At 34.4% G+C, this 21045-nt stretch overlaps 2 protein-coding genes across 12 annotated transcripts in view; both read left to right on the top strand.

Annotated features, from left to right (window-relative positions):
* The first annotated feature begins 4534 nt into the window (after positions 1-4534).
* LOC129793814 (inhibin beta chain) lies at positions 4535-15343 on the top strand. Its single transcript, XM_055834202.1, has 4 exons — positions 4535-7643; positions 10971-11191; positions 11272-11604; positions 11707-15343. The coding sequence occupies exons 1-4, from the start codon at positions 7199-7201 to the stop codon at positions 11983-11985; spliced, it is 1278 nt and encodes a 425-aa protein (XP_055690177.1). The 5' UTR covers positions 4535-7198; the 3' UTR covers positions 11986-15343.
* A 2162-nt stretch (positions 15344-17505) lies between these two features.
* LOC129793812 (twitchin) overlaps positions 17506-21045 on the top strand; it is a 55855-nt gene continuing 52315 nt past the window's right edge. For all 11 annotated transcript variants that reach the window (XM_055834201.1, XM_055834200.1, XM_055834199.1 and 8 more), the window contains exon 1: positions 17506-17621. The gene's annotated coding sequence lies outside the window, so the exon portion shown is untranslated. The remainder of the gene's footprint in view (positions 17622-21045) is intronic.

The raw sequence follows: 21045 nt of genomic DNA, 5'->3' as shown, positions 1-21045 counted from the left end.
TTTAGAAGAAAGAATTCTTTGAAAGAAAAAAAATCTCGTGCGCGCAGATTCTTAGTTTGTAGTTTAGCAAAGACCCAGACAACGCGACTGGACAGTGACCCGGACAAGTGAGCACGAAGGTGAGAAGAAGCCTCACATTGGCGACCTTCTCATCAGCAAACCCACCAAGACAGACAGAGTTAGAGCTCGAAGATTAGCATGAGTGCGCGCGCGAGAGGGAGATGTTGTATTTGAGGTAAGAAATCGCTTAGATTTGCACACATATTGAGCAAATAGCGCGCGCCCTTGGACACAATTGAGTTTGCATCTCATTACGCGTGCTTTGGGTGCTTTACATGCTTCCATTTGGTTTGATTACATTGCCTATGCGCGTATAAGTTTATTATTTGCAGTTTTGCATGCGTAAAGCATATTAGGAGAAGGTGTCTTCTTAATTAAAGAAGAAATAATGTGTTGTAAGATGAAGCTTCTTTTTTTACCATACGTACAGCTCCACCTCTGATCTTATGCACAATTTATCTAAAATAAACATAAAATATTGAAAAGAAGAAAAAATCTTCATTTTCATCATTTATTTGTATTTGTCCAGTATTTCACTTGCGCGGGATCTCTGGACAAACGCAAGAAGAGAGAGATGGGGAATAGAAAAATGCGACGTAAGATGTATGACGACATGAGGAAGTGTCTTCTCATCTCTCATGAAAATTTATTCATTATATTAGACAGAGAGAGAGATTCAAGACATAATCCGTAAGAACGTTTTTTCCCCAAATGTTTTGTTAGATCATTGAGGAAAATATTTATTCTATTACTCAACTATTTTTTTCCCTCTAAATCTCTTCTAATCTTTAAGATATTCTGTGCAATATTGAAGATTTTTATAGTCAGGGAAATCCAATGCAAATTATGGTGAACTCGAATGATTTGTGACATTTAAATGTGTCAGTCGGGTAGCTCTTGAATGATTAAATTAATCTGCCTGTAATTTAATCGATTTTTAAATCAATGGTTTTAGTGGAATATTTGTTTATTCACTCTGAAAATATAACCAGAATAAATAGACAAAATATAAGCGGTTAGGCCAGCCGGGTAACTATAGAGTAATTAAATCGATTATTGCATATAAAAGAAAAGCAATGGAGTAATATTGCAGGAGAAATATTTCTTATTCCATATAGTAAAAATAATTTAAAAACGTTGACAAGAGAATGTAATAAAATGATTGACAAATTGGGTTAACTTTTACAACTTGAATGGTTTATTTTTCTGTTATTTCAATATTTTTGCACTCGTGAAATTTTTTACATACATAATTGATACTTGCCAACCGGGTAACAGTGGAGTAAATAAATCTTTTTTTTTTGTAATTTAATTAACTTCTCTTCGAAGATATTGCATGAAATAAAAACGTTAAAAAATTAATATAAGACGCAGGGTCAGTCGGGTAAATTTTTAAGACATTAATGATTTTTTTACACGTCGCGTAGAATATTCAATTTTTTAATACAAAACTTGATTTTAACGTAGTATTGAAAGCCTTAAAGGAATAAAACAGATCAACTAATAATACTCTATGGGAAAAATCTCAAAGAATTTGATTAACTGCAATATAAATCTAGATTAAGTGTCTTAGTCTGTTGAAAGCTTAATCATTGAGAGATTTTTTTATATTCTCACACGACACCATTAATTGCAAACTATATATTTTTATTATTAGATCATTCAAAATTTATGATCAAAAAAAATTAATTACTGGAACAACACTGGATAAAAAGAATGATGACAGTGATAATTAAAAGAAGAAAAGTTAAATGTGCTTAAAATTTGCCTATAAAATGTCTTTTTATTGTTTATTTTTAGGAATAATAAAACAATGTAAATTAAATAAATTAAAATAAAATGAGTGAGAGAATAAGAACTGTTAAATCTAAGTGTTTTAGAAGATTTAGGAATTATAAATCTTTAAAAAAAAACTTAAAATAAATGAATTAAGATTTAAATATCAAATTTCTAACAAACTTTTCAATGTTTTTAGACGAAAAAAAAAAGAAAACAAATACAAATACATTTAAAAGCAAACACTCTTTAAATGATTTTTAAACACTCTTGCTAAATTTATTTAAATTGCAAAGACACACTCTTCAAAAGAATTCACTGAAAGTCACTGGAAAAAAATTCACTTAACCGATAAGACGAAAAAAAGAGGGAAGAACTTCACTTTGAAGACAAAACAAAAAACTTTTGAAGAAAAAATGATGCTGCGGTATCCGTTGAAATCGCCATCAAACACACCTGAAAATTTGCTCACCTCGTTTGAAATCTTTCAATGAGAAAAAGTGTTAGAATTTCATTTGAGAACAGGCAATAGCAAATTCTAAGGCGTGCCCGCTGGGCGATTGTGATGCCTTTGGGGTTAGACCGCGGAATGGCAACCACCGTGTACATGGTGTGACCTTTTATAGGGCAGGTGTGGCCACACCACCACGTTACACCTAGCCAAAGGGAGCGCCGAGGGGTTGCTCACGCGGGGTAACCTCTCTCTCTTTGCATCAATTGGCCCCAATTTCGAAGCGCGCCTAATTAAGATGACACTACCGACAGGGTGTCGTCGCACATATATGGGGGTACAAATTGCCATTTGGCGGCCAAATGGCGCACAAAAGATGACCCTTCACCCCAACCGCAACATCCTCCCACGCAAATGATCGTAAAAAAGGGTTTTTTTTACGACCCTCGGCAAACTGCAACATCTAATTAGCGCGTCTTGATCAAACACCTTATCTCGCGATTGTCTCGTAAATCGAAAGATTATTTCACGGATTTAGGGTGTGTGATAATGTGTCGTTATGTGACGGTGTCCTATATTCTGAATCCCCCTTAGTTCTTTCTTTCTTTTCTTTGATTAGATTAAATGTGTTGAACATACAAATTCTCCATTTCTCATATATACTTATTAGATAAACATCAACTTTCATTAAATTCATCCAAAAAATGTCTTTTATGGATGAACAGAATTAAATTCCAAGAGAATAATGTATGATTATTCTGTTAAAGATTTTTTTATTCTGTTTAGAAGATGAATATTCTGTAAGCAAAATAAACTAATTGGGAATAGAAGTATTTGCTGACAGAATCAATGACTTTGCTGACTATGAAAAATCATGTTCACGAGAATGAAATTCTTTATACAATAAATTGGGGAATTTTTAGGAGAAAGTAAGTGTATTTACTTACAGAATAAAAGAAATTGCTATCTGAATAATATTACTGGATTGATAAATGAGAATTCTTCTTTAAGAAAAATTATTCATCTTATCAGCAGGGAAGGAAAATTTCTAACTGGGAATGAAATGTTTACTGATATAATTCCAAGAACTTGCTGATAGAATGAAACCAAAGTTTTACAGATTGCAAACTCTTGCTAAGACATTAAAAAACTTTCTGACAGATTAAGAATATTTCTTGACAGATTAGATCTTTTTGCTAGCAATAAGATTTTTTTTAGACGGAATAAAATAATTTGTTGACTAAAATTTTTTTCTGGCCGAATAAACTTTTTGCTGATAATAAAATTTGCTGATAAAATTAAATTCTTTAAAATAATATAGAGATTATTTGTAATTTTTGCTGACAATAAAATTATCTGTTGACAGATAGATTTAAAAAAAAAAAACTTGCTGGCAAATTAAGAATATTTCTTGTCTGACTATAGTTTTTTTGCTGACAATATATTTTTTTAATGGAATGGAAGAACTTGATGACAAAAATATATTTTTTGACCGAACAATTTTTTGCTGACAATAAAATTATCTGTTGACAGATAGATTTAAAAAAAAACTTGCTGGCAAATTAAGAATATTTCTTGTCTGACTATAGTTTTTTTGCTGACAATATATTTTTTTAATGGAATGGAAGAACTTGATGACAAAAATATATTTTTTGACCGAACAATTTTTTGCTGACAACGCTGACAAATTCAAAGAATTTGTAGATGGATTATTTGTACAATTTTGCTAATAATGAAAATCTTTAATTTAAAAAGTTTTTTTAAAATTAATTTTAGAAAAATAGAAATACTTTTAATTTTTTAATATTAAAAAATTGTATTTCTAACGGTTGAATGATTCATCAAGATGGCGGAATAGCGTCTTTTGTTCAAAGATCTCAATGATATTAAAGATTAATCTCTCGTTTAGAGATTCCTTGAATTGATGGATAAGTTTTGAATTCTTTCTTGTAAAGACAAAAGACATAAACGACCAAAAAAAAATTCTTTTAAAAATTTTAATGTGTTTGACTGCTAAAAAGACCTTCAGAAAATAAGTTAAAAAGGCTCTAGAAGCCCTTTAGTGTCTGTTAATATTAGAAAATATCCCATATAAAATTCTCTAAAGTTAAAAGAGTTAAAACATCTTTTTTATGCACATAAATTTTAACGAACTTTGTTTTGAAAGGATAATTCTCAACCATAATTCGCTTAACAAACCCAATAAAGTTCACTTTAAAGCCAAAGCTCGTCCCACTCCTTTGACCAATTTAGATTTTTCTTCTCTTTTTCTTAACAATCTTCCTTAACCCATTGAGCAAATATAAGGGGTAAATTCATAAGCATATCCGTTGCACAATATGACGATTTCCCGCGCAATTTAACCTTCTAACAAGCAAAAGTCCTTTCAAGAGGGAACGTTTGTAGAGGAGATAGAAGAATAATTGAATGGCCCATCCGCGCGGTGTGGTGGATGTGAGTTTGCTATATAATAAAAAAAGGCAAATGGTCCCATTGACATTTTCGTGCCATTTTTGCCTTATTCCTTGAACGCTCCCCCTTCAAGATTTATCCACCGCCACCATGTACAGTGAGAGAGGAATAGAGAAAAAATGAATTCCGTGGGTGCGGAAGGGCACTTTGCCGTTTGGCGCCACTCCCTGACTTGCCGTGTTTGTCCTTTCCCGCGAAACACCTCACAGAGCTAGGCGCTTTAGGCCACGGGAGGAGAGAAGAACTAAATTAAATGCGAAGCCATCGCCTTCTCCCCCGCTTCCAACACATACACACACCCAAGAGAATGGCCAAAGGAGTGCCCGATTGCTTCTTCCTGCACTCAGGCACCCCCATACTCACCACCTATTTATAGACTCTTCGCGAGGGGTGGTGGTGGATGGGCATTGCTTGAATGATGAAGAAGAGATATAACAAACTCATTTGCCACAGAATATCAAACTAAATTATTATGATTCCGATAAAATAGAAGAGTTTCCAGCAAAGAAAAAATAATCTAAATGGAATTATTCGGTTCACTTTGCAAATAAGGAGTTAATTAGTGGTGCGAGATAAGCAGAAAATCACCACAAATCTCTATCAAAGAAGAAGTTTGGGAAGAAAATGATGAGAAGAAGAATGGAGTTGCTGTTTTACATTTAAAAAAAAAAGAAGTCTTCTACGAAAAGGTTAAAGTCTTGTTGAAAATTTTAAAGGTTAACTGCAATATTAAGAGATACTTTTCAGATTACTCGAGGATAATGATATCGCGGAGTAATTTGAGAAGTTCAAAAAAATCATTTGAAAGACACAAAAATGTTTCAAATAGAGCAGGTTTCATTTATTGTTTTTAGTCTGAATTAATTTTTAATGGTTTTGAAGTTGAAATTTCTTTTAAATGGAGACCTCTGGTGATTATCAGGCTGGTTCATTTTATTCAAGACAACTTTGCTGAATTTGCAAAGTAAAAATCTGCATAAATATTGGACAATCTATTATGCTTAACAAGTCTAATTTTATCTGCAATACAATGGAGGCGCCTGGTGCGATTCACTTGTTGGCTCGATAATCATTTAATTACTATTCTTAAAAAAAACATTTGAGAGAAATAAATTTAAGAACTTTTCTATCGTTCAATGACTTAGGGCAAAATTCATTAATATGGTCTGGCTTATGTTTCTCAAATCAGGCTTAAATTTTTCGAGCTAGGCCTAGGTTTTTCTAAGCTAGGCCTAAAACTTAATCGGGTTTAACTTTTTCAATCTATTCCTAATTTTTTTCTAGGTTTAACTTTTCCTAAACCAGATTTTATTTTTGTTAAATCAAACTTTTATGGTTTAAAAGCTAGGTCAGGCTAAATCAGGCTGAATGTACTTTTACAAGTTTTGGAATATTCGAAAATGACTAAGGGTTTATTCTGTTCATCTAAGGTCATTAAAATTTGTAAAAATCTTCATAAAATGTATTAATTCTGAATACATCCTGACTTAATTATTAATTTTTAGAAGTTTGTCTTTGAAAAACTTTATCTAGGACCTTAAAGCCTAGTTTAAGATAAAGACTAAACCGAATTTATTAGTGAATTTTTCCCCCCAAAGACTGTTTTGGATACAAAATTGGGCCGATTGAAAGATACTTTATTTATTTTTAATGATTTTTTCATCTTTGTCAATGAACGTTTTACAAAAACTTTAATGTTTAGTTGTCTAAAAATCTTAAATAAAATTCAAGTGATTTGAGTTAAGGTTTTTAATTTAATAAATCTAAAACAGGTAAGTTAAAAAATATAATTATTTTTAGCATTGTGCATGAAATATTGATAGTTTTTATAGAAATGTACATCCGATAGATGACGCTGCTTAAAAAAACTACAATTTTGAATCCTTAGCCGTTACAAAGAAAGTTAAAGAAAATGCAGCATTTTCCTTCCAACAACAGAGCAACAACAGTCACAAATTGAGGGATATTTTCAAATTCAAACTGAAAAGTTCAAAAGGAGGCATATAGAGGGCATTCGTGGGGCCGAGAAAGCTGCGAGGATAGGCCGTTGTGTCCCGATGTAGATCCTGTGACGCATAGTCCGCAGAATGGGAGTTGGAGGTACAATTGGGCGGGTAAATTTGGGGGTGTCTGGCTACTGTACGCATGCGTTTGGCTACCCCAGCCACCACCCTGGCACGATGGTGGTGAATTTGGGGGCTGAGAACTGCGCTGTGGCGCCTCAGCGTCGCCCGTCATTCGCATCGGGACCATCGGTGCGAGTTGGTCGGTTATCTCGGGCGTGAGCTGGCCGTGTGTTGTGTGCCCCCCACCCTGTTTCTCGTGTGACCCAACCCCCCCAAGTTTTTTTTTGTAAAAAAAACCAATCTATTCCCCCCTTAAGTGCCTCTCGAGCCCGCGTGACCCGCGGCGGCGATGTGCTCGTGATAGCGCCGCGGGATGTCCCACAGCTGGTCGTGCCTCACGTGCACGCACGCAACTCGGCGTCGCTTTGGCATTGCGTGCCTCATAATTGGGCTCGTGTGCTTAGGTGGGCCCCTAACGTATGCCCAGCACGCCAGATGCCACGCCGGTGACGCGAGTGATAGTAAAAGTGCAAGAACGCCGGGCTGCCGGCGTCTCGTGCAACCCCCAAAGTGCCGTGACTGCCGCCGCGGCGCCTCGGACGCATTGCGACTCGAGGCAATTAAGCAGCAGATACTCACGAAATTGGGCATGGCAGCACCACCAAATCTCACGCACGCATTGCCCAAGCAATTGGCCATGGAGACACTGTTCAGGGCACAAGAGGCACCCATGGACACAAAACGTGCCCGCCGGCTTGCCGATGAGCCCGACGATTTCTACGGGCGTACGCAGGAAATCATTGAATTTGCAGACAGAGGTGAGAAAATGATTAAAGAATTGTACGAGGGGGAAAAAATAACGAACTTTGTGTGCCTTAGAATGTGCGAAGAGAAGCCTTTAGAGGACCAACGTGACACCCACATGGTGTTGGCCATTTTACTTTTTTCCCAACCATCCCACATTTTATTCTTTAAGGCAATGCTGCCCCATTTGCACGTACGCCACACAGCTCAATGTTGTCTCAAAGGACATGTCGCTCGTTAAGCTCTTTTTTTTAGGGAGATTTTTGTTCTTCTCATAAAATTCTTAATTCTATTTATTAATTTCTTGTTTGATTTGTTAAATTTTAAGTCAATTCATTATTTAAAAATTTAATTAGTAAATTTTTCTTTTTATTGTATTCTTACTGAAAAAAAAGCATAAAAAAAAGGATGTCGTGTTCCTTTTTCAAAATAGAATTAATATTTTATTAAATATTTAAATTCTTTTTGTATTAATTTTTAATTATTATTTACACAAGAAAAGATAATTAAAAGAAAATGGAATATTTCATTATTTTCTCATTAATCTTTAATACCTACCTTCTTTTTAAAATATTTCTCTTACATTTTAAAATTATTCGCAAAAAATTAATTAATTATTGAAGAAAAAAAAGGGATTCTCAAAAAGTAATTAAAGGGAGTAAATTTGAAGATATAACGAACATTTGCCGCCATATTGAATATCAACTAGAAGTAATTCAATGTGGTCTGATTTGATGTAAAGAAGCAAAAGGAAGAAAAAAAATTAAGTTCTCGTGTATGTAGCAATGACCATAAATGCAATATTGTGAGGTTACGTTTTTGGGTAGTCGCCAGAGCGGCGCCAGTTGTAGGGCGCGTGCGGTAATGCAACAAGTTGGCACTACGGCGCGGGCGCATGCAGAACGGAGCTATATGGTGGGGAATGGGTAGGCCACGAGGGGGTCAGTGCGCCCCAAAAATCGATAGGGTGCATGTGCATCGCCTCAGACACGATCGATGCGACGTGGCTCCGGCGCGACGCCGAAAAAAGTGACGCGCCCCAGAGCATGCGTACCCATGCCGTTGGCCATGTTGCCATCTCCGTTCCACATGCCGGCATAAATGGGCATGCTGTTCCACTCGCACCGGCGCCCAAGGACACCTACAGTGAGCTCCCCAATACGACCCTTCCTCATACCCCCAAACCATCCCCATGGGCGAGGAACTAAACCACCACCAGTAGTGCTGAAAAGATGAGGATAGAGAGAGAGTTATGGGCAGTGTGGTGATTCATTTGCAGGAAGAGGATGGCAGGACCAATACACAGAGTCCTAAATGATTTTAGAGCTTTTCCATGCCAAGATTCCATTACCGGGAGTCCTCTTTTTTTTCTAGAGCCCGTCTTCCTTCAACTCTATACTAGAGCTTTTGCCATCATCCCTCTGTATGCTGAATGTAAAAGAATGTGTGCTTGTGTGTGTGTGAGGAAGTAAATTTTCAGGCGATTCTTTGCATGAATTTTCTTCCAAGTCATAAATTTTGCAACAATAGGAATTGCAGAAGAATTCTCATTGGTTTCTTTTTTTATTTGCTTTCTTTTTGCCCATTTGGCTTGTAACTACTCGCCTCGAGAATTTTCAAGTCGCATGAGGAGAAAAAATAAAAGAGAACCCCTAAAAAATGTTGCTTTTCTCCACTAATTTTAAACTCCATTTTGAATTTAAGGTAATGAAACTTTAATGAAACATGATACAATATCATTGTTTTTTTAGTTTAAATGAATTTTGGGGAGATTTTCCAAGACAGCATAGAAAAAAGCCTTTAAAATAGTATTTTTAACGCTTAAAAATATTAATTTTTTATTTTATTTTTGTAATGAAGTTTTCTTTGTTACATTGAAACATGTAGCATGAAACAGAATGACAATTTTCCATCACAGAAGAACTCGTATTTTGTTTTTAATGACATTTTAATTTGTAATATTTTCTCAAAGATGAAAGCTTTTAAAAAAATATTCAAAAATAATTTTTAAATAGAAACAGGTTTTTAATCCTTCGCTATGTGAAACATAAAAACATTAAAACATGCGTTCTTTTTATCACGATATTTATTCTCAAAAAGCTTTCAGAAGAAATTTTTCAGGAAAAACGACTTTTTTTTGCCTCTGAATTGATTACATTTCTAATTTTGAAAAGCAATAATATTCATAAATATTTGGAAAATTAAAAAGTTTCACATTTAGGTCTACGTATAACCAAAAAAAACGCGAAAGGGTTAAACGGAACTTTCAGTTAAATAAAAAAATAAAACATGGCCTCGGAGAAAAAACAATTTCTTGACTCATTTTCTAGCTCACAAAAAAAGTTTGCAGTAAGTTCTTAAAGGACTTTTATTTTCATTTAATAAATTATCTCAATTTTAACTGCAAGTTTGTTAGAAAGCATTCAGTTAATTTCTTTTCAAAAATTTTATTGATAATTTTCTTTATTTCTAAAGATGTTCAATCTAAGATTAAAAAAAAACTCCCGCCGTTTTCATCAAATTGTTGACTTGGAAGAGAATTTATTCAATAAAATTTTACAGGCAAATTAATATAATTCATAGGGGAGTCCACATTCAAGGGAGTCTCTTGGAAGAACCTTTGGTATTGACACACTTTAAATGTTTTCATTTTTCTTAAACTTGGTTCTCCGTGGTAGGCTACATTTAAAGTTTAATTATTGAAGAGTAAAAAAGTCATCTTTTGCCTTTTTGGGTGTGACGCCATCTTGTAATTTTCCGACTTTTTCACAGAACTACCCTAAAACACAAAAGTAGGTTTTTCACAGGATCTACTGGATGGATTTTGATGAGGTAAAAAGCAAATGAAAGAGGAAGCACTAGCGGAGAATGTACCGGAACAGATTTTTGAATTTCAACTCAGAAGCTAAGAAAAGTAGAAAGATAGGTATTCTTATTGACTTTTCTCAGCCTCTGAGTCGAAATTCAAAAATCTGTTCCGGTACATTGTCCGGTAATGCTTCCTTTTTCAATTGCTTTTTACCTCATCAAAATCCATCCAGTAGATCCTGAGAAAAACCTACCTTTGTGTTTTAGGATGGTTGTGTGAAAAAGTCGGAAAATCTCAAGATGGCGTCGCACGTAACATGGCGGAAATTGATTTTCTTACTTTTCAGAAATTAGGCTTAAAATGTGGTTAACATCAGTTTAATTCCTACAACTGTCTCAAGAACGCCTCTTAAACAGACCCAAGGAGACTTTTCCAATCTCGAACACTTCCTTTGATGAAAGAAAAGCATAAAGCTCCGCTGGAAGAATTAAAATGATTAAAGAACTTTTGAAAAATGTTGTACGTTGTACAGGTGGTATCATCAACGGACAGCACCTGCTTGAGTTCTCCACGAATCAGGAGCAACCAGCGACGCAGGAGCTTCGTGTCCGAACAGCCACCCTGTGGATACGGCTAGACCTAATTGGTCGGAAACGTAGTCGTCGCGACTCTCATCAAGAAATAACTCTCTGGGTCTTCCAACTACTAGAGGCACCACGAAATACCTCCCGTAGTACGATCCTACACGATCAGGTGAGACAATACTGCTATAAACAGGCGTCAAGTTTTGAGCTCTAACTTTATTTCTTTTGTTTAATTGTTGTTTTGGTCAGGACTTTGATCGAGTGGCTCGGATGAGTGCCACGAGTCGCGTTGCACTGCAAGAAGCAGGGTGGCAAAAGGTAGATGTAACAGTAACGGTGCGTAGGTGGTTTAGTCAGGCTCAAGCTGAACCGCTGCGTCTCCTTGTTGATTGCTCCGGGTGCCGTGGACGTGCACATGTACACAGTTTTGGGTCGAGGAGGCGCACCATTGATCCCCATAGGCCATTTTTGGTACTCCACACGGATCCAAATACAATGAAGCGCGTCCGGAGACGTGCACTAGACTGCAGTGGTGCCGTACGTGGGCAATGCTGCAAGCAGAGATTCTACGTTAGCTTCAAGGTAAAGGAAATGTCAAAAAAAAATGACAAGCATCCTTGCCTTAACGTCTTGTTACGGCTTGAGCGCCATCTTGAATAAAAAAAAATTAAATTAATGTTTTAGGCCCTAGGCTGGGACGACTGGATAATAGCGCCGCATGGGTATTTTGCAAACTACTGCCGCGGTGACTGTGGTGGCCCCCATCGGACACCAGATACATTCCTCACCTACTACACCCACATCATCGATGAGTTCAGGAAGATGAACAAGCTGACGGGAATGCAGCCATGCTGTGCCCCACTCAAATTCTCAAGCATGTCCCTCATCTACTTCGGTCCAGACCATAAGATCATCAAAAGGGACCTCCCGAAGATGGTTGTGGATGAATGTGGGTGCCCCTGAGCGGCTTGTACCCTCATACCATCCTGGACACGCTCGTCTAGCAGACACTCCGTCCCTGTCCGCTTTTCTTTAACAAAAAAAGCGCCCGACAGACACACACACAGGTGGTTTGTACCGCCCCCCAAAAACAAACAAAAAAAATTCTCTGTAAAAAGCGACATTAGGTTCGAAAATGAAGATGATTAAAATGAAAAGAAGAAATGAAGAAATGTGAGGTAAGGGGAGCTGTTTAGACGGTGACAATGTGACTCAGTAATTACGTAGGCGAAAAACTGTACAGTTATCTATTTAAAAATGAAATAAAAACTAAAAGAAAATCCAATATAAGAATAGGACGCCAGAGAACGTTTTCTCATCGCTGTGACCGCGGACAGTGGATTCCTTTTTTTTCTGCAAGAGAAAAATCCATTTTCCGCGGTCTCAAGTCGCGTGCATGCCCCCCTAAATCCCTAGAAAGAAAAAAGAAAAAGAATAAATAAAAAATCGCCCCAATGCGTCCATGTTAATTGACCCGCAGACTTAAGAAAAAAAAAGATAAGCTTATAAAACGAGGACAATAAATTCTATTGAGAATACTGCAGGACTCTTTTGACAACACTTGTCAAACAAATGTTAAAGTTACGTCAAAGAAGTGCTGTCAAAAAAAAATTAGGAATTACATTTAAGTGTGATAGGCATCTTAGAAAATTTATAACAATGAGAAAATATGTAACAAGTTGCTAGAATTTTTTAATTCATCGGATAAGTCCACAGTTTGTTTATCAAAAAAATTTAGGAAATAATGCAAAAGAAAATTATAGACAAAGCTAAGGATTATGAAATTTAAAAAAAATGAAATTTTGGCGCTAGAATGTCAATTTGACGAGTTAAAAAAGAAATTTTAAAGTTATGTCAATTTTCTTCAATTCTTTTGCAAGTTTTTAAAAGTTTTTTGTTATAAAATTTAGTTTATTTTTTTTTTTTAGAAACTTTCAGGCCTAAAATGGTGCTTTTTCGGGAGATTTATTGAAATTCTTTTAATAATCATTGAAGCTTTTGGCAAAATATGTCAAAAGTTTAAAATTCTTTTTAACTGACTTTAAAAAAAAGTGATAGGTCCTAATTGAGATTAGGCTGTGCTTGCTTGCTCAAGTGTCTTAAAAGAAAAAAAAATGTTAAAATGTTTAGTTTTGGCTTTAAAAGATGGGAAAAAAGTCGCCCTATTTGCCTTTCTGCGGGCCGCAAATTAAAGAAATTAATAAATAAAAGAAAAAAAAGTGTTAATGGGGGGGACAGAACGGGGCACAACGTTTGACTTGTCGCTCCTTTGAGCAAATCCCGAGACTCGTTTTATCCTGGGACCACAGAGTGCGCACGAATATTCCTCCCTCATCCGTTAGTCCGCCATTCCTGCGCGCCAAAAGATGTAAACAAATGAGCCCTGGACGCGGCTAGGGAATTCCCTAAGCGCTAGGGCCATGGCCATTTGGTGCTGAACCTAGCGCGGTGGGATATTCCAAAATCACCCGAAACTTACACTTAAAAAAAAACTTTCATTAAACACACTCACTAACTTAACACTAATAAATATATTTTTATTAATCAACTTTTCCTACTTCTCTAGAACAAAAAGACAAAAAAAAAATGACAAAATAATGCGCAACTTTTTCAAAAACACCAAAAGAAAGAAAAAAAAACTCTAATACAATCCTATTGCATAGTTTTTTGGACACACACACAAATATATCTCCCTCTCAGAAAACTAGACAAAAAACAATCTTTAAAACTAAATACAAAAAAATTCTCTATCTCTTATCCTATCTTTCTTCTCAAAATGCAAAAAAAAACTAAGCCCGCCCCCGCCGGAGGATATTGCTGTGCCAATTATATTGTGTACTAATGAAAAAAAAATTCTCTTGTGACAATGAGAATTAAAGGAAAATTGCTCTAGCAGACCTTAAAGACATTTAAAAGGGGGAAAAAAGATTTTAAAGCATTGACATTACTTAGATTTGAACCAATGGTGTATGATTACCTGCATTCATGACACTACCACTTTGATAATTTTTTCTATAGTTTACTAAAGAAAGATTTGATATATTAGGTTGTATTCAGCAACCGATTAACCAATTTTATTACATAAAATTGAATTTAATTTTTGTATTTTGATTTTCTCTGAAGGAAAAGCTTTAAAAGACTTAAAAATTCAAACGAATAATAAATCAATTATCTCCCTAAATGAATGCAAAATGTCTGTTAGGGAAATTTAAAGAGAAAATTGCTGAATTAAACAAAACAAATAAATTCTGAAAGACTTGTCTTATTGAGGATTAAAGAAAACAATAATAATCTAATCTAATCCTTAAAAGTCAGTCTTCTAAATCAGCTATGCAATATAACTGTCGCAACGAAAGAAGCGCGAAAAACAAAAAAAAAAAGAAAATTTTGCAAAATAACGACATTATTTACAAATGAAAACCGGCACTTAGCTTTAAAAAAAAACTACTTTCTACTCCCCAAATTCTGGGCTCAAAATGGCTGCCCAACATGGAAAAGGAAGAAAAAAAGCGTTTATTGTGAAGTTGTAGTGTTTAAGGCACTGCAAGGCAAAGGCTAGGAATTTTCCTTTAGAGACTAAGAATCCAACGTGAGGACTCAAAGAAAAAATAATAATAAATAATTAAATCTGAGAGATTGTAGAGGCAACACGAAAGAGCAATAAAATGAAGAAGTTTAAAGAAGAAAAAACTGAAAAAATAGCCGATAAGAGCAAAGAAATGAACCCAGTATACATAAATAAGAAACCCTATATATTATATAAACAAAAAAAAAATAAAGAAAAAATATAAAAAACAAAATGAATAAAAAATGAGAAAAAATACAAAAAATTATATACAACTTATACCCTAATTAAACTATATACATTGCATTAAATATACAATTAAAAAAAAAAGAAAATGAGAAAGAAAAAACAAAAAGGGAGACACGAGAAATCAAATTAATGAAAAAAAATTGAAATAAGCGCGATAGACATTAGATAAAAAAAGAGGATGAAACGAGAGACAGAGAGCGACTAACAAGGAGTCCCTGAAAGGTTTTTTGAAATAAAATTGTTTTGAAAAAAAAATCAAGAAACTAAACAATGAAAATTAAAACATTTAAATAAATAAATTGGATGAAAATTTGAATTAATTGGAAATTAAAATGGGCCAGAAAATAATCTTTCAGTGTCTCCAGATGAGACAATAAACAAAAAGAGAGAAAAAAAGAGAAAATAAAACACGCGAATCAATGGGAAAAGTGCTGACATCAACTGACATTTTTCTTGTAATAATTGTAAAACGTTTCTCGAAAAATAACAATTTTATGAAGTTCAAAATGAAGGTTTTTTATTTACTTATTTTTTTGCTTTACAGAACTTTCACAAGTACTGCTTCTCCTAATGTGGATGTAATAAGTAACAAGGAGTGTTTATCTGCCAAATATTTTAACTATTTTGGCGAATCCAAAGATTAGCGAATAATCACAATACTTCTTAAATATTCTCATTTTCAGCTAGAATTTAGTGTTTCCTCAACTTCAATTTACTACTTTCTCGGTTAGAGTTTACTTTTTTGTTTAGTACTTTTTAGGATTAAATTTAGTACATGTTCGCCTTAAATTTAGTACTTTTTCCAATTGAATTCAAAACTTTTTTGGTTATTAAAATTTACTATATTTTTGTCTGGAATTTAGTACCTATGTTTTTGAATAAAATTTAGTACTTTTAATAATTGAATTTACTTCTTAAGATTCAATTTACAACAAGTACTAAATTTAAGCCGAAAAAGTACTAACTTCAATAATTAAAAGTACTAAATTTTATTCAAAAACATAGTAAAGTCTTGATGGAAAAGTATAGGTACCGAATACAATGGAAAAAGGTACTAAATTTAAGCCTATAAAGTTCTAAATTGAATTTTACTTCTTCGACTAAAATTTAGTACTTTTTAGGCTTTTGCCGCTCAGTCTTCACCACCGATTTAAGACTAAAAAAAAAAAGAAATGTTCATTTCTGAATATTTTGATTTCTTTGGCGAATCATCCGAATATTTTCAGTCAGATAAACATCACTTGATAAGTATAATCTATGCTGTAAAGAAAGTTCACCCGGATGGTTCATAGTCTACTGAAAATCATTCTACTTATCTTTAAAAAAAATTATTTATTTTCCAATTGTTTTGTTGAAATGTTTCGAAACCACAAGAAACTGGAAAAAAGATTCGTTGAACGTAATAAACACGATACGATGGTTTTGGTTTTAGCTCAAAGGAATACCCAAAAATTGTTTTTTGGATACATTCATCTGGCTAAGTTCCTTACGGCCCTTAAAGGGTTAACAGAAGCTTAAAGTTTTCAGCATTTTCTATACCTTTCTTTCTTTAATCTTCAGAAGTTCAATAGGAATTTATTTTTGGATCAAATCCTTTAATCAGAAAATTATGTTCTTAGTAAAAAAATCTGCTTTTGATCAGAAGAATATTCCGATTCCTATTCTTCTGATCGAAAGCAAAATTTTCATACCAAAAACCTAATTTTCTCATTAAAAAATTACATCCGTTTTTCTCTACTCAATGTCTCCTATTCACCCCATTTGATGGCACTATAGGTGATAAATTTGATAAAAATTCTTCATTAATCGTGCGCTCGTGGTGAAGCTCACCCCGGAATTCCACCTCAAAAGCCACTTAACCCTCCGATTTAAACTCCTCTATACACATAGTAAAATCCATAAAAAAAAATTATAACACACGAACTCATCATCTGATTATGAAATCACTTTCATATCTTCTAAAAATATTTTCTAGAATTTTTTCTTCTTCACGTTTTTTTTCTCAGTCAGTCTTTCGCAATTTGATGATCTCACTGTGAAAGAACTTTTTATTTTTTTTTTTTTAAATTGAATTGAAAATATTCTGCATTCTGAACTCCTTTCTCATTGCATCTTTTATTTATTTTTCCTTCTTTTGAACGCCCAAAGTGAAGCAAAGAGAGAGAGAGAGAGTGAAGAAATGCGCCGCGGATGCAAAGTGAGTAATTTTCTTATTTTTACAAGTGTGGGAGCACCACAAAAATTCTTTTGGGTGAATACCCACCTTGCTGTCGATGCGGGGGATTTTTTTGTTGCTTTTTCACGATGTATAGTAATGTACACTACCCGCGAAAAGTTTCCGGGCAAGCAAAAATCAGATATTTTTGACGGAAAAATTCAAATGGCTATATCTCCGGCTGTGGTCAACCGATTGAGGTACATTTCTCATCTTTCCAAAACTGATAAATTTTTGAAAATCGGTTGACCACAGCCGGAGATATAGCCACTTGAATTTTGCCTTCAAAAATATCCCATTTTAGCCTTGCCCGGAAACTTTTCGCGGGTAGTGTAGATTATGTATATTTTGTAATAATCCCAAGTTGCAAAAGGAGAATGGTGTGTGTGTGTAAGTAAAGGATTAATGTATGCGGTGTCAATGTGAATCATATGGCGAAGTCGATTTCCATTCTAAGTTCCCTCCAATCGTGCCAAATGTGCGTGCGCACGGAAATTCACTACGAGGACTCAGCCCAAGCTACCGCGCCATCATCTTTTTTAGTTTCTCGCACGATAACGAAGTGGCCTGGTTGGTTTTCCTTGAATTCCCCCAAAACGCGGGTTTTTCTTCTTTCTCTCATTCAAGAAGAAAAAGAAGAGAAAAAAACGGGAGGGGTGTTGCATGAGGAATTCTCCCTGAAAAAGAGATCTGTGGGGGTTGTGTTTGCTCATCCATCCAGAATTTAAGCTCCTTTTTCGTTGCTTCAGAGGATGCACCTAAAGTCTGGATCTCCTGACGTGCCATCATCCTCTGAAGGGATTTGCAGTGAAAAAAGTGACGCCCAAAGTGTTCTTATCTCCCTAAGAAAAGTGTTGAAAGTTTCAAAAGAAAAAAAAACCGTTAAAAGTCGTTTGAAAAAATCATTCACTGGAGAAGATTTTTTCCCAAAAGAAAAGTAAAAAAAAAATCCGTGAATGTGAAAAAATTCTTTAGTGGCGCTTTCTTTTAGTTGAAGAAAAATTTGGCCAAAAGGCACAAATCCAAAATGAAAGAAGGCAGAAAAAAATGAGATGTATTTTGCTAAAAATAGTTGAGAGATTCATTCCAATGTGTAATATGAGAATGAGGACTGTTGAGCGCATGCGGTTGGTTTGAAATTTTTCTCCTCAAGCAAGTTGTGAAAATTTCACAAATAGATGTGAATCTCTTGGCACCGTCCCGCGCATTTTCCGCGCAAAATTTTCTCGCAAGACCAGGGAAACAAAACGACGCGCGCGGTTTTGTAGCTTTGCGATAAATATCGCTCCGCTGTCTTCACGGCGGGTGCGGGGGACTAAAAATAACCCACATGCTTGCTCTGTGTCAGGCAGTATGGGGCTATGTTTAGATTGCGTGGGCGTATCCTGAGGAATGCCACTTGGATTATTATGTTTGGTTGAAATAAAATTCAAAATTTTCGCATTGGAACGAAAAAAATCGACTTGTTACCAATTTGTGACGGTTTTGTGATTCTGGAGAATATTTTAGAGGAAATGCGGGGCAAAAAAAGTCAATTTACATTAACCCTTATCTGTAGGATTTCCCAATTGGCAAGAAAATTTTCTCAATAGATCTTTTTTATAGGAAATTTCCTTGCCTACAACTTTGTCTCAGACCATTTTCCTCTAATTTTACGGGAAATATGAGTTTTGAAAGTTTTTTTTTTTGAACCCTTCCACTTCTGATTTTTTTTTAAATCGGCGGGTAATATTAGTCACCATTGGGGTAAATTAAATCGGTGAAATTTTCTAAAACTTTTAATAATTTTTCACCTGAGATATTAATTGTAGTTGATAGCAAAACTTCTCACCTGTTAATCCGCTACAAGGAATTTCACTTTTATACCCCACTAAAATGAGAATTTTGCAATTTTCACAATCTTATAAAATACAAAAAAAAATAAATTTGGGTTAACGTATGACCCAATGGACGCGAAGGAGTTAACAATATTTAAGTGAGAAAAATTGTTATAGTTTGGTAAATTGCTAAAAGAAAAGTTTCGGAAAACGATTTTTCTCAAAATGGGAAATGAACCCAAAATTTTCTTTATTTTTTTACTCCTAAAATATTGATAAGGTAGCAATTAAGTAAACCATAAGGTATAGACTGAGTCTACATTAGATAAAAATTGAGTCTACTTTAGTCAAAGGCTGAGTCTAAATAAGAATAGAGTTGAGTCACAAAATGGGGAATTGAGTCTTAATTAGTCTTTTCCTGAGTTACGATTAGATGGAGCCATCTCCTAATTACAGTCAATTATTAAAGGTTGATAGGGCTTCTTACCAAATTGGCACTTGAAAATTTTTCATTGACTTTTTGCCCCGGTCTTCTCTATTCTTTCAAAATTAATTTATGAAGAACTTTTCTTCCCTTTCAAAAGAACTAAACTTCAAATTATTCAAAGAATCTTTAGAGCAATTCAATTGTGAATAAAATGACTCACAATATGACCACATAGCGACCACCTAGAGAACAATTTTCAACATTTTAGAGTAAGAGGAAAACGTTGTAGGATGTGAAAAACAAATTTTCAAAAATATCCTCTGTGTGAGAAATAATCAAGAGCTGAAATCATTCGCGTAAAAAAGCGAAAGTAAAATGAGTGTCAGTGTTTTTTTTTATATATTCATCTTACAGGTTATTTATAGTTTGCAACAGAAATAGACTTTCGCAAGTTGATGGAACACAGTGATCTATAAATTGACTCTTATTTTGTAACGAATTTTAATGTTGCTTCCATGGTGCAAATTTAGGCTATCTTTCGGTGCCTGGAAATGTTCTAATTCAATCACCCCAAAAAAAAAACTGAAAAGAAGGAATAAAAGAAAGTTAAATAAATATATACAAGAAACAGGACCTTGGGGGGTATGTTAAAAAGTTCAGCAGCTGACCTCAAGGTTGCACAGAATACGTACATAATATAGGTAGTGAAGATGATGACAAATGGGTCCAATTAAAATGCACTTGTTGCGCTAATTTTCTCACACACGGCGGGAATTATGAATTTATTAAAACAAGTTCAAGTTGCATGAAAATTTTTGAGGGGAACAGTGAGACTGACTGACAGAGAAATTAAATTAGGTGGGAATGTGAAGGAGTTTTGTGACTTTTAACGGAGCACTGGCAATCCTTGACCGATTTTCCACGCGATCTCTCTCTGTGAGACATTTAATTTTTTGGATGCATCATTTGCAAGATTTTCATGCATTTTCCTTCATTTAAATTTATATCGTCTATTTTGGTTTATTTTTGGATCAACTTTGGAGGTGTTTTAAATTGATTTAAATTGAATAGTTTTCTGGTTAATTATCAATTATTGATCTTGTTAATTAATTGAGAATAATTTGAAAATATTGAGAAGGATTCAATGAATTGATCTTTAACAATCTAAATATGAATAAATTTCATGAAAGAATAATTCTCGTCTTTGAGATAGAATTTAAAAAATTCTAGGATTTTTTAAAAATGATTTTTAAAGCTTTTAAATTTCTCATTAAAATTAAATAAAAATCTTTTAGCAACAGTTAGTTAGGATCAATGTCTTTTAATTTATACAGTTAGAGTAGACAGGGAGGATTTATAGGTGTTTAAACGTCCTTAAAATTCAAGCAATTTAAGATTTTCTTTGGAGATCAAATAGAGATATTATTTTCAGGTTAAAAAATAGATAAAAATCAATTAAAAAGATAATTTTTTAACCTAAAGAAAAGTAAAAGAGTTTTGCGGAAATGAGGAAAAATTATTAATTTGAGTTTGGCGCGAAGGTAGGATAGAAAAGATGGTGAATTCGAATGGTGAAAAAGAGGAATGTGGGGAAAATTAATGAACTAGCTACAAAAATGATAAATCGGTTAAGGAAGGCAAGGAGAATGGAGGCAAAAGACATTTGCTCCGTGAAAAAGGCGTGGAAAACTGTTAAATAAAGAGCAATTTTTCCAAAATAAAGGGGACGTTTAATGCTTAATAAGGAACG

The sequence above is a fragment of the Lutzomyia longipalpis genome, chromosome 3, assembly GCF_024334085.1.
Source record: "Lutzomyia longipalpis isolate SR_M1_2022 chromosome 3, ASM2433408v1".
Lineage (NCBI taxonomy): Eukaryota > Metazoa > Arthropoda > Insecta > Diptera > Psychodidae > Lutzomyia > Lutzomyia longipalpis.
This window is presented reverse-complemented; position numbering and strand designations above follow the sequence as displayed.

Coding starts and splice junctions, on each gene's coding strand:
- LOC129793814 (XM_055834202.1), top strand. CDS start 7,199: ATGTCCCACAGCTGGTCGTGCCTCACGTGCACGCACGCAACTCGGCGT. Junction 7,644..10,970: donor CATTGAATTTGCAGACAGAG/GTGAGAAAATGA, acceptor TACGTTGTACAG/GTGGTATCATCAACGGACAG. Junction 11,605..11,706: donor GATTCTACGTTAGCTTCAAG/GTAAAGGAAATG, acceptor TTAATGTTTTAG/GCCCTAGGCTGGGACGACTG.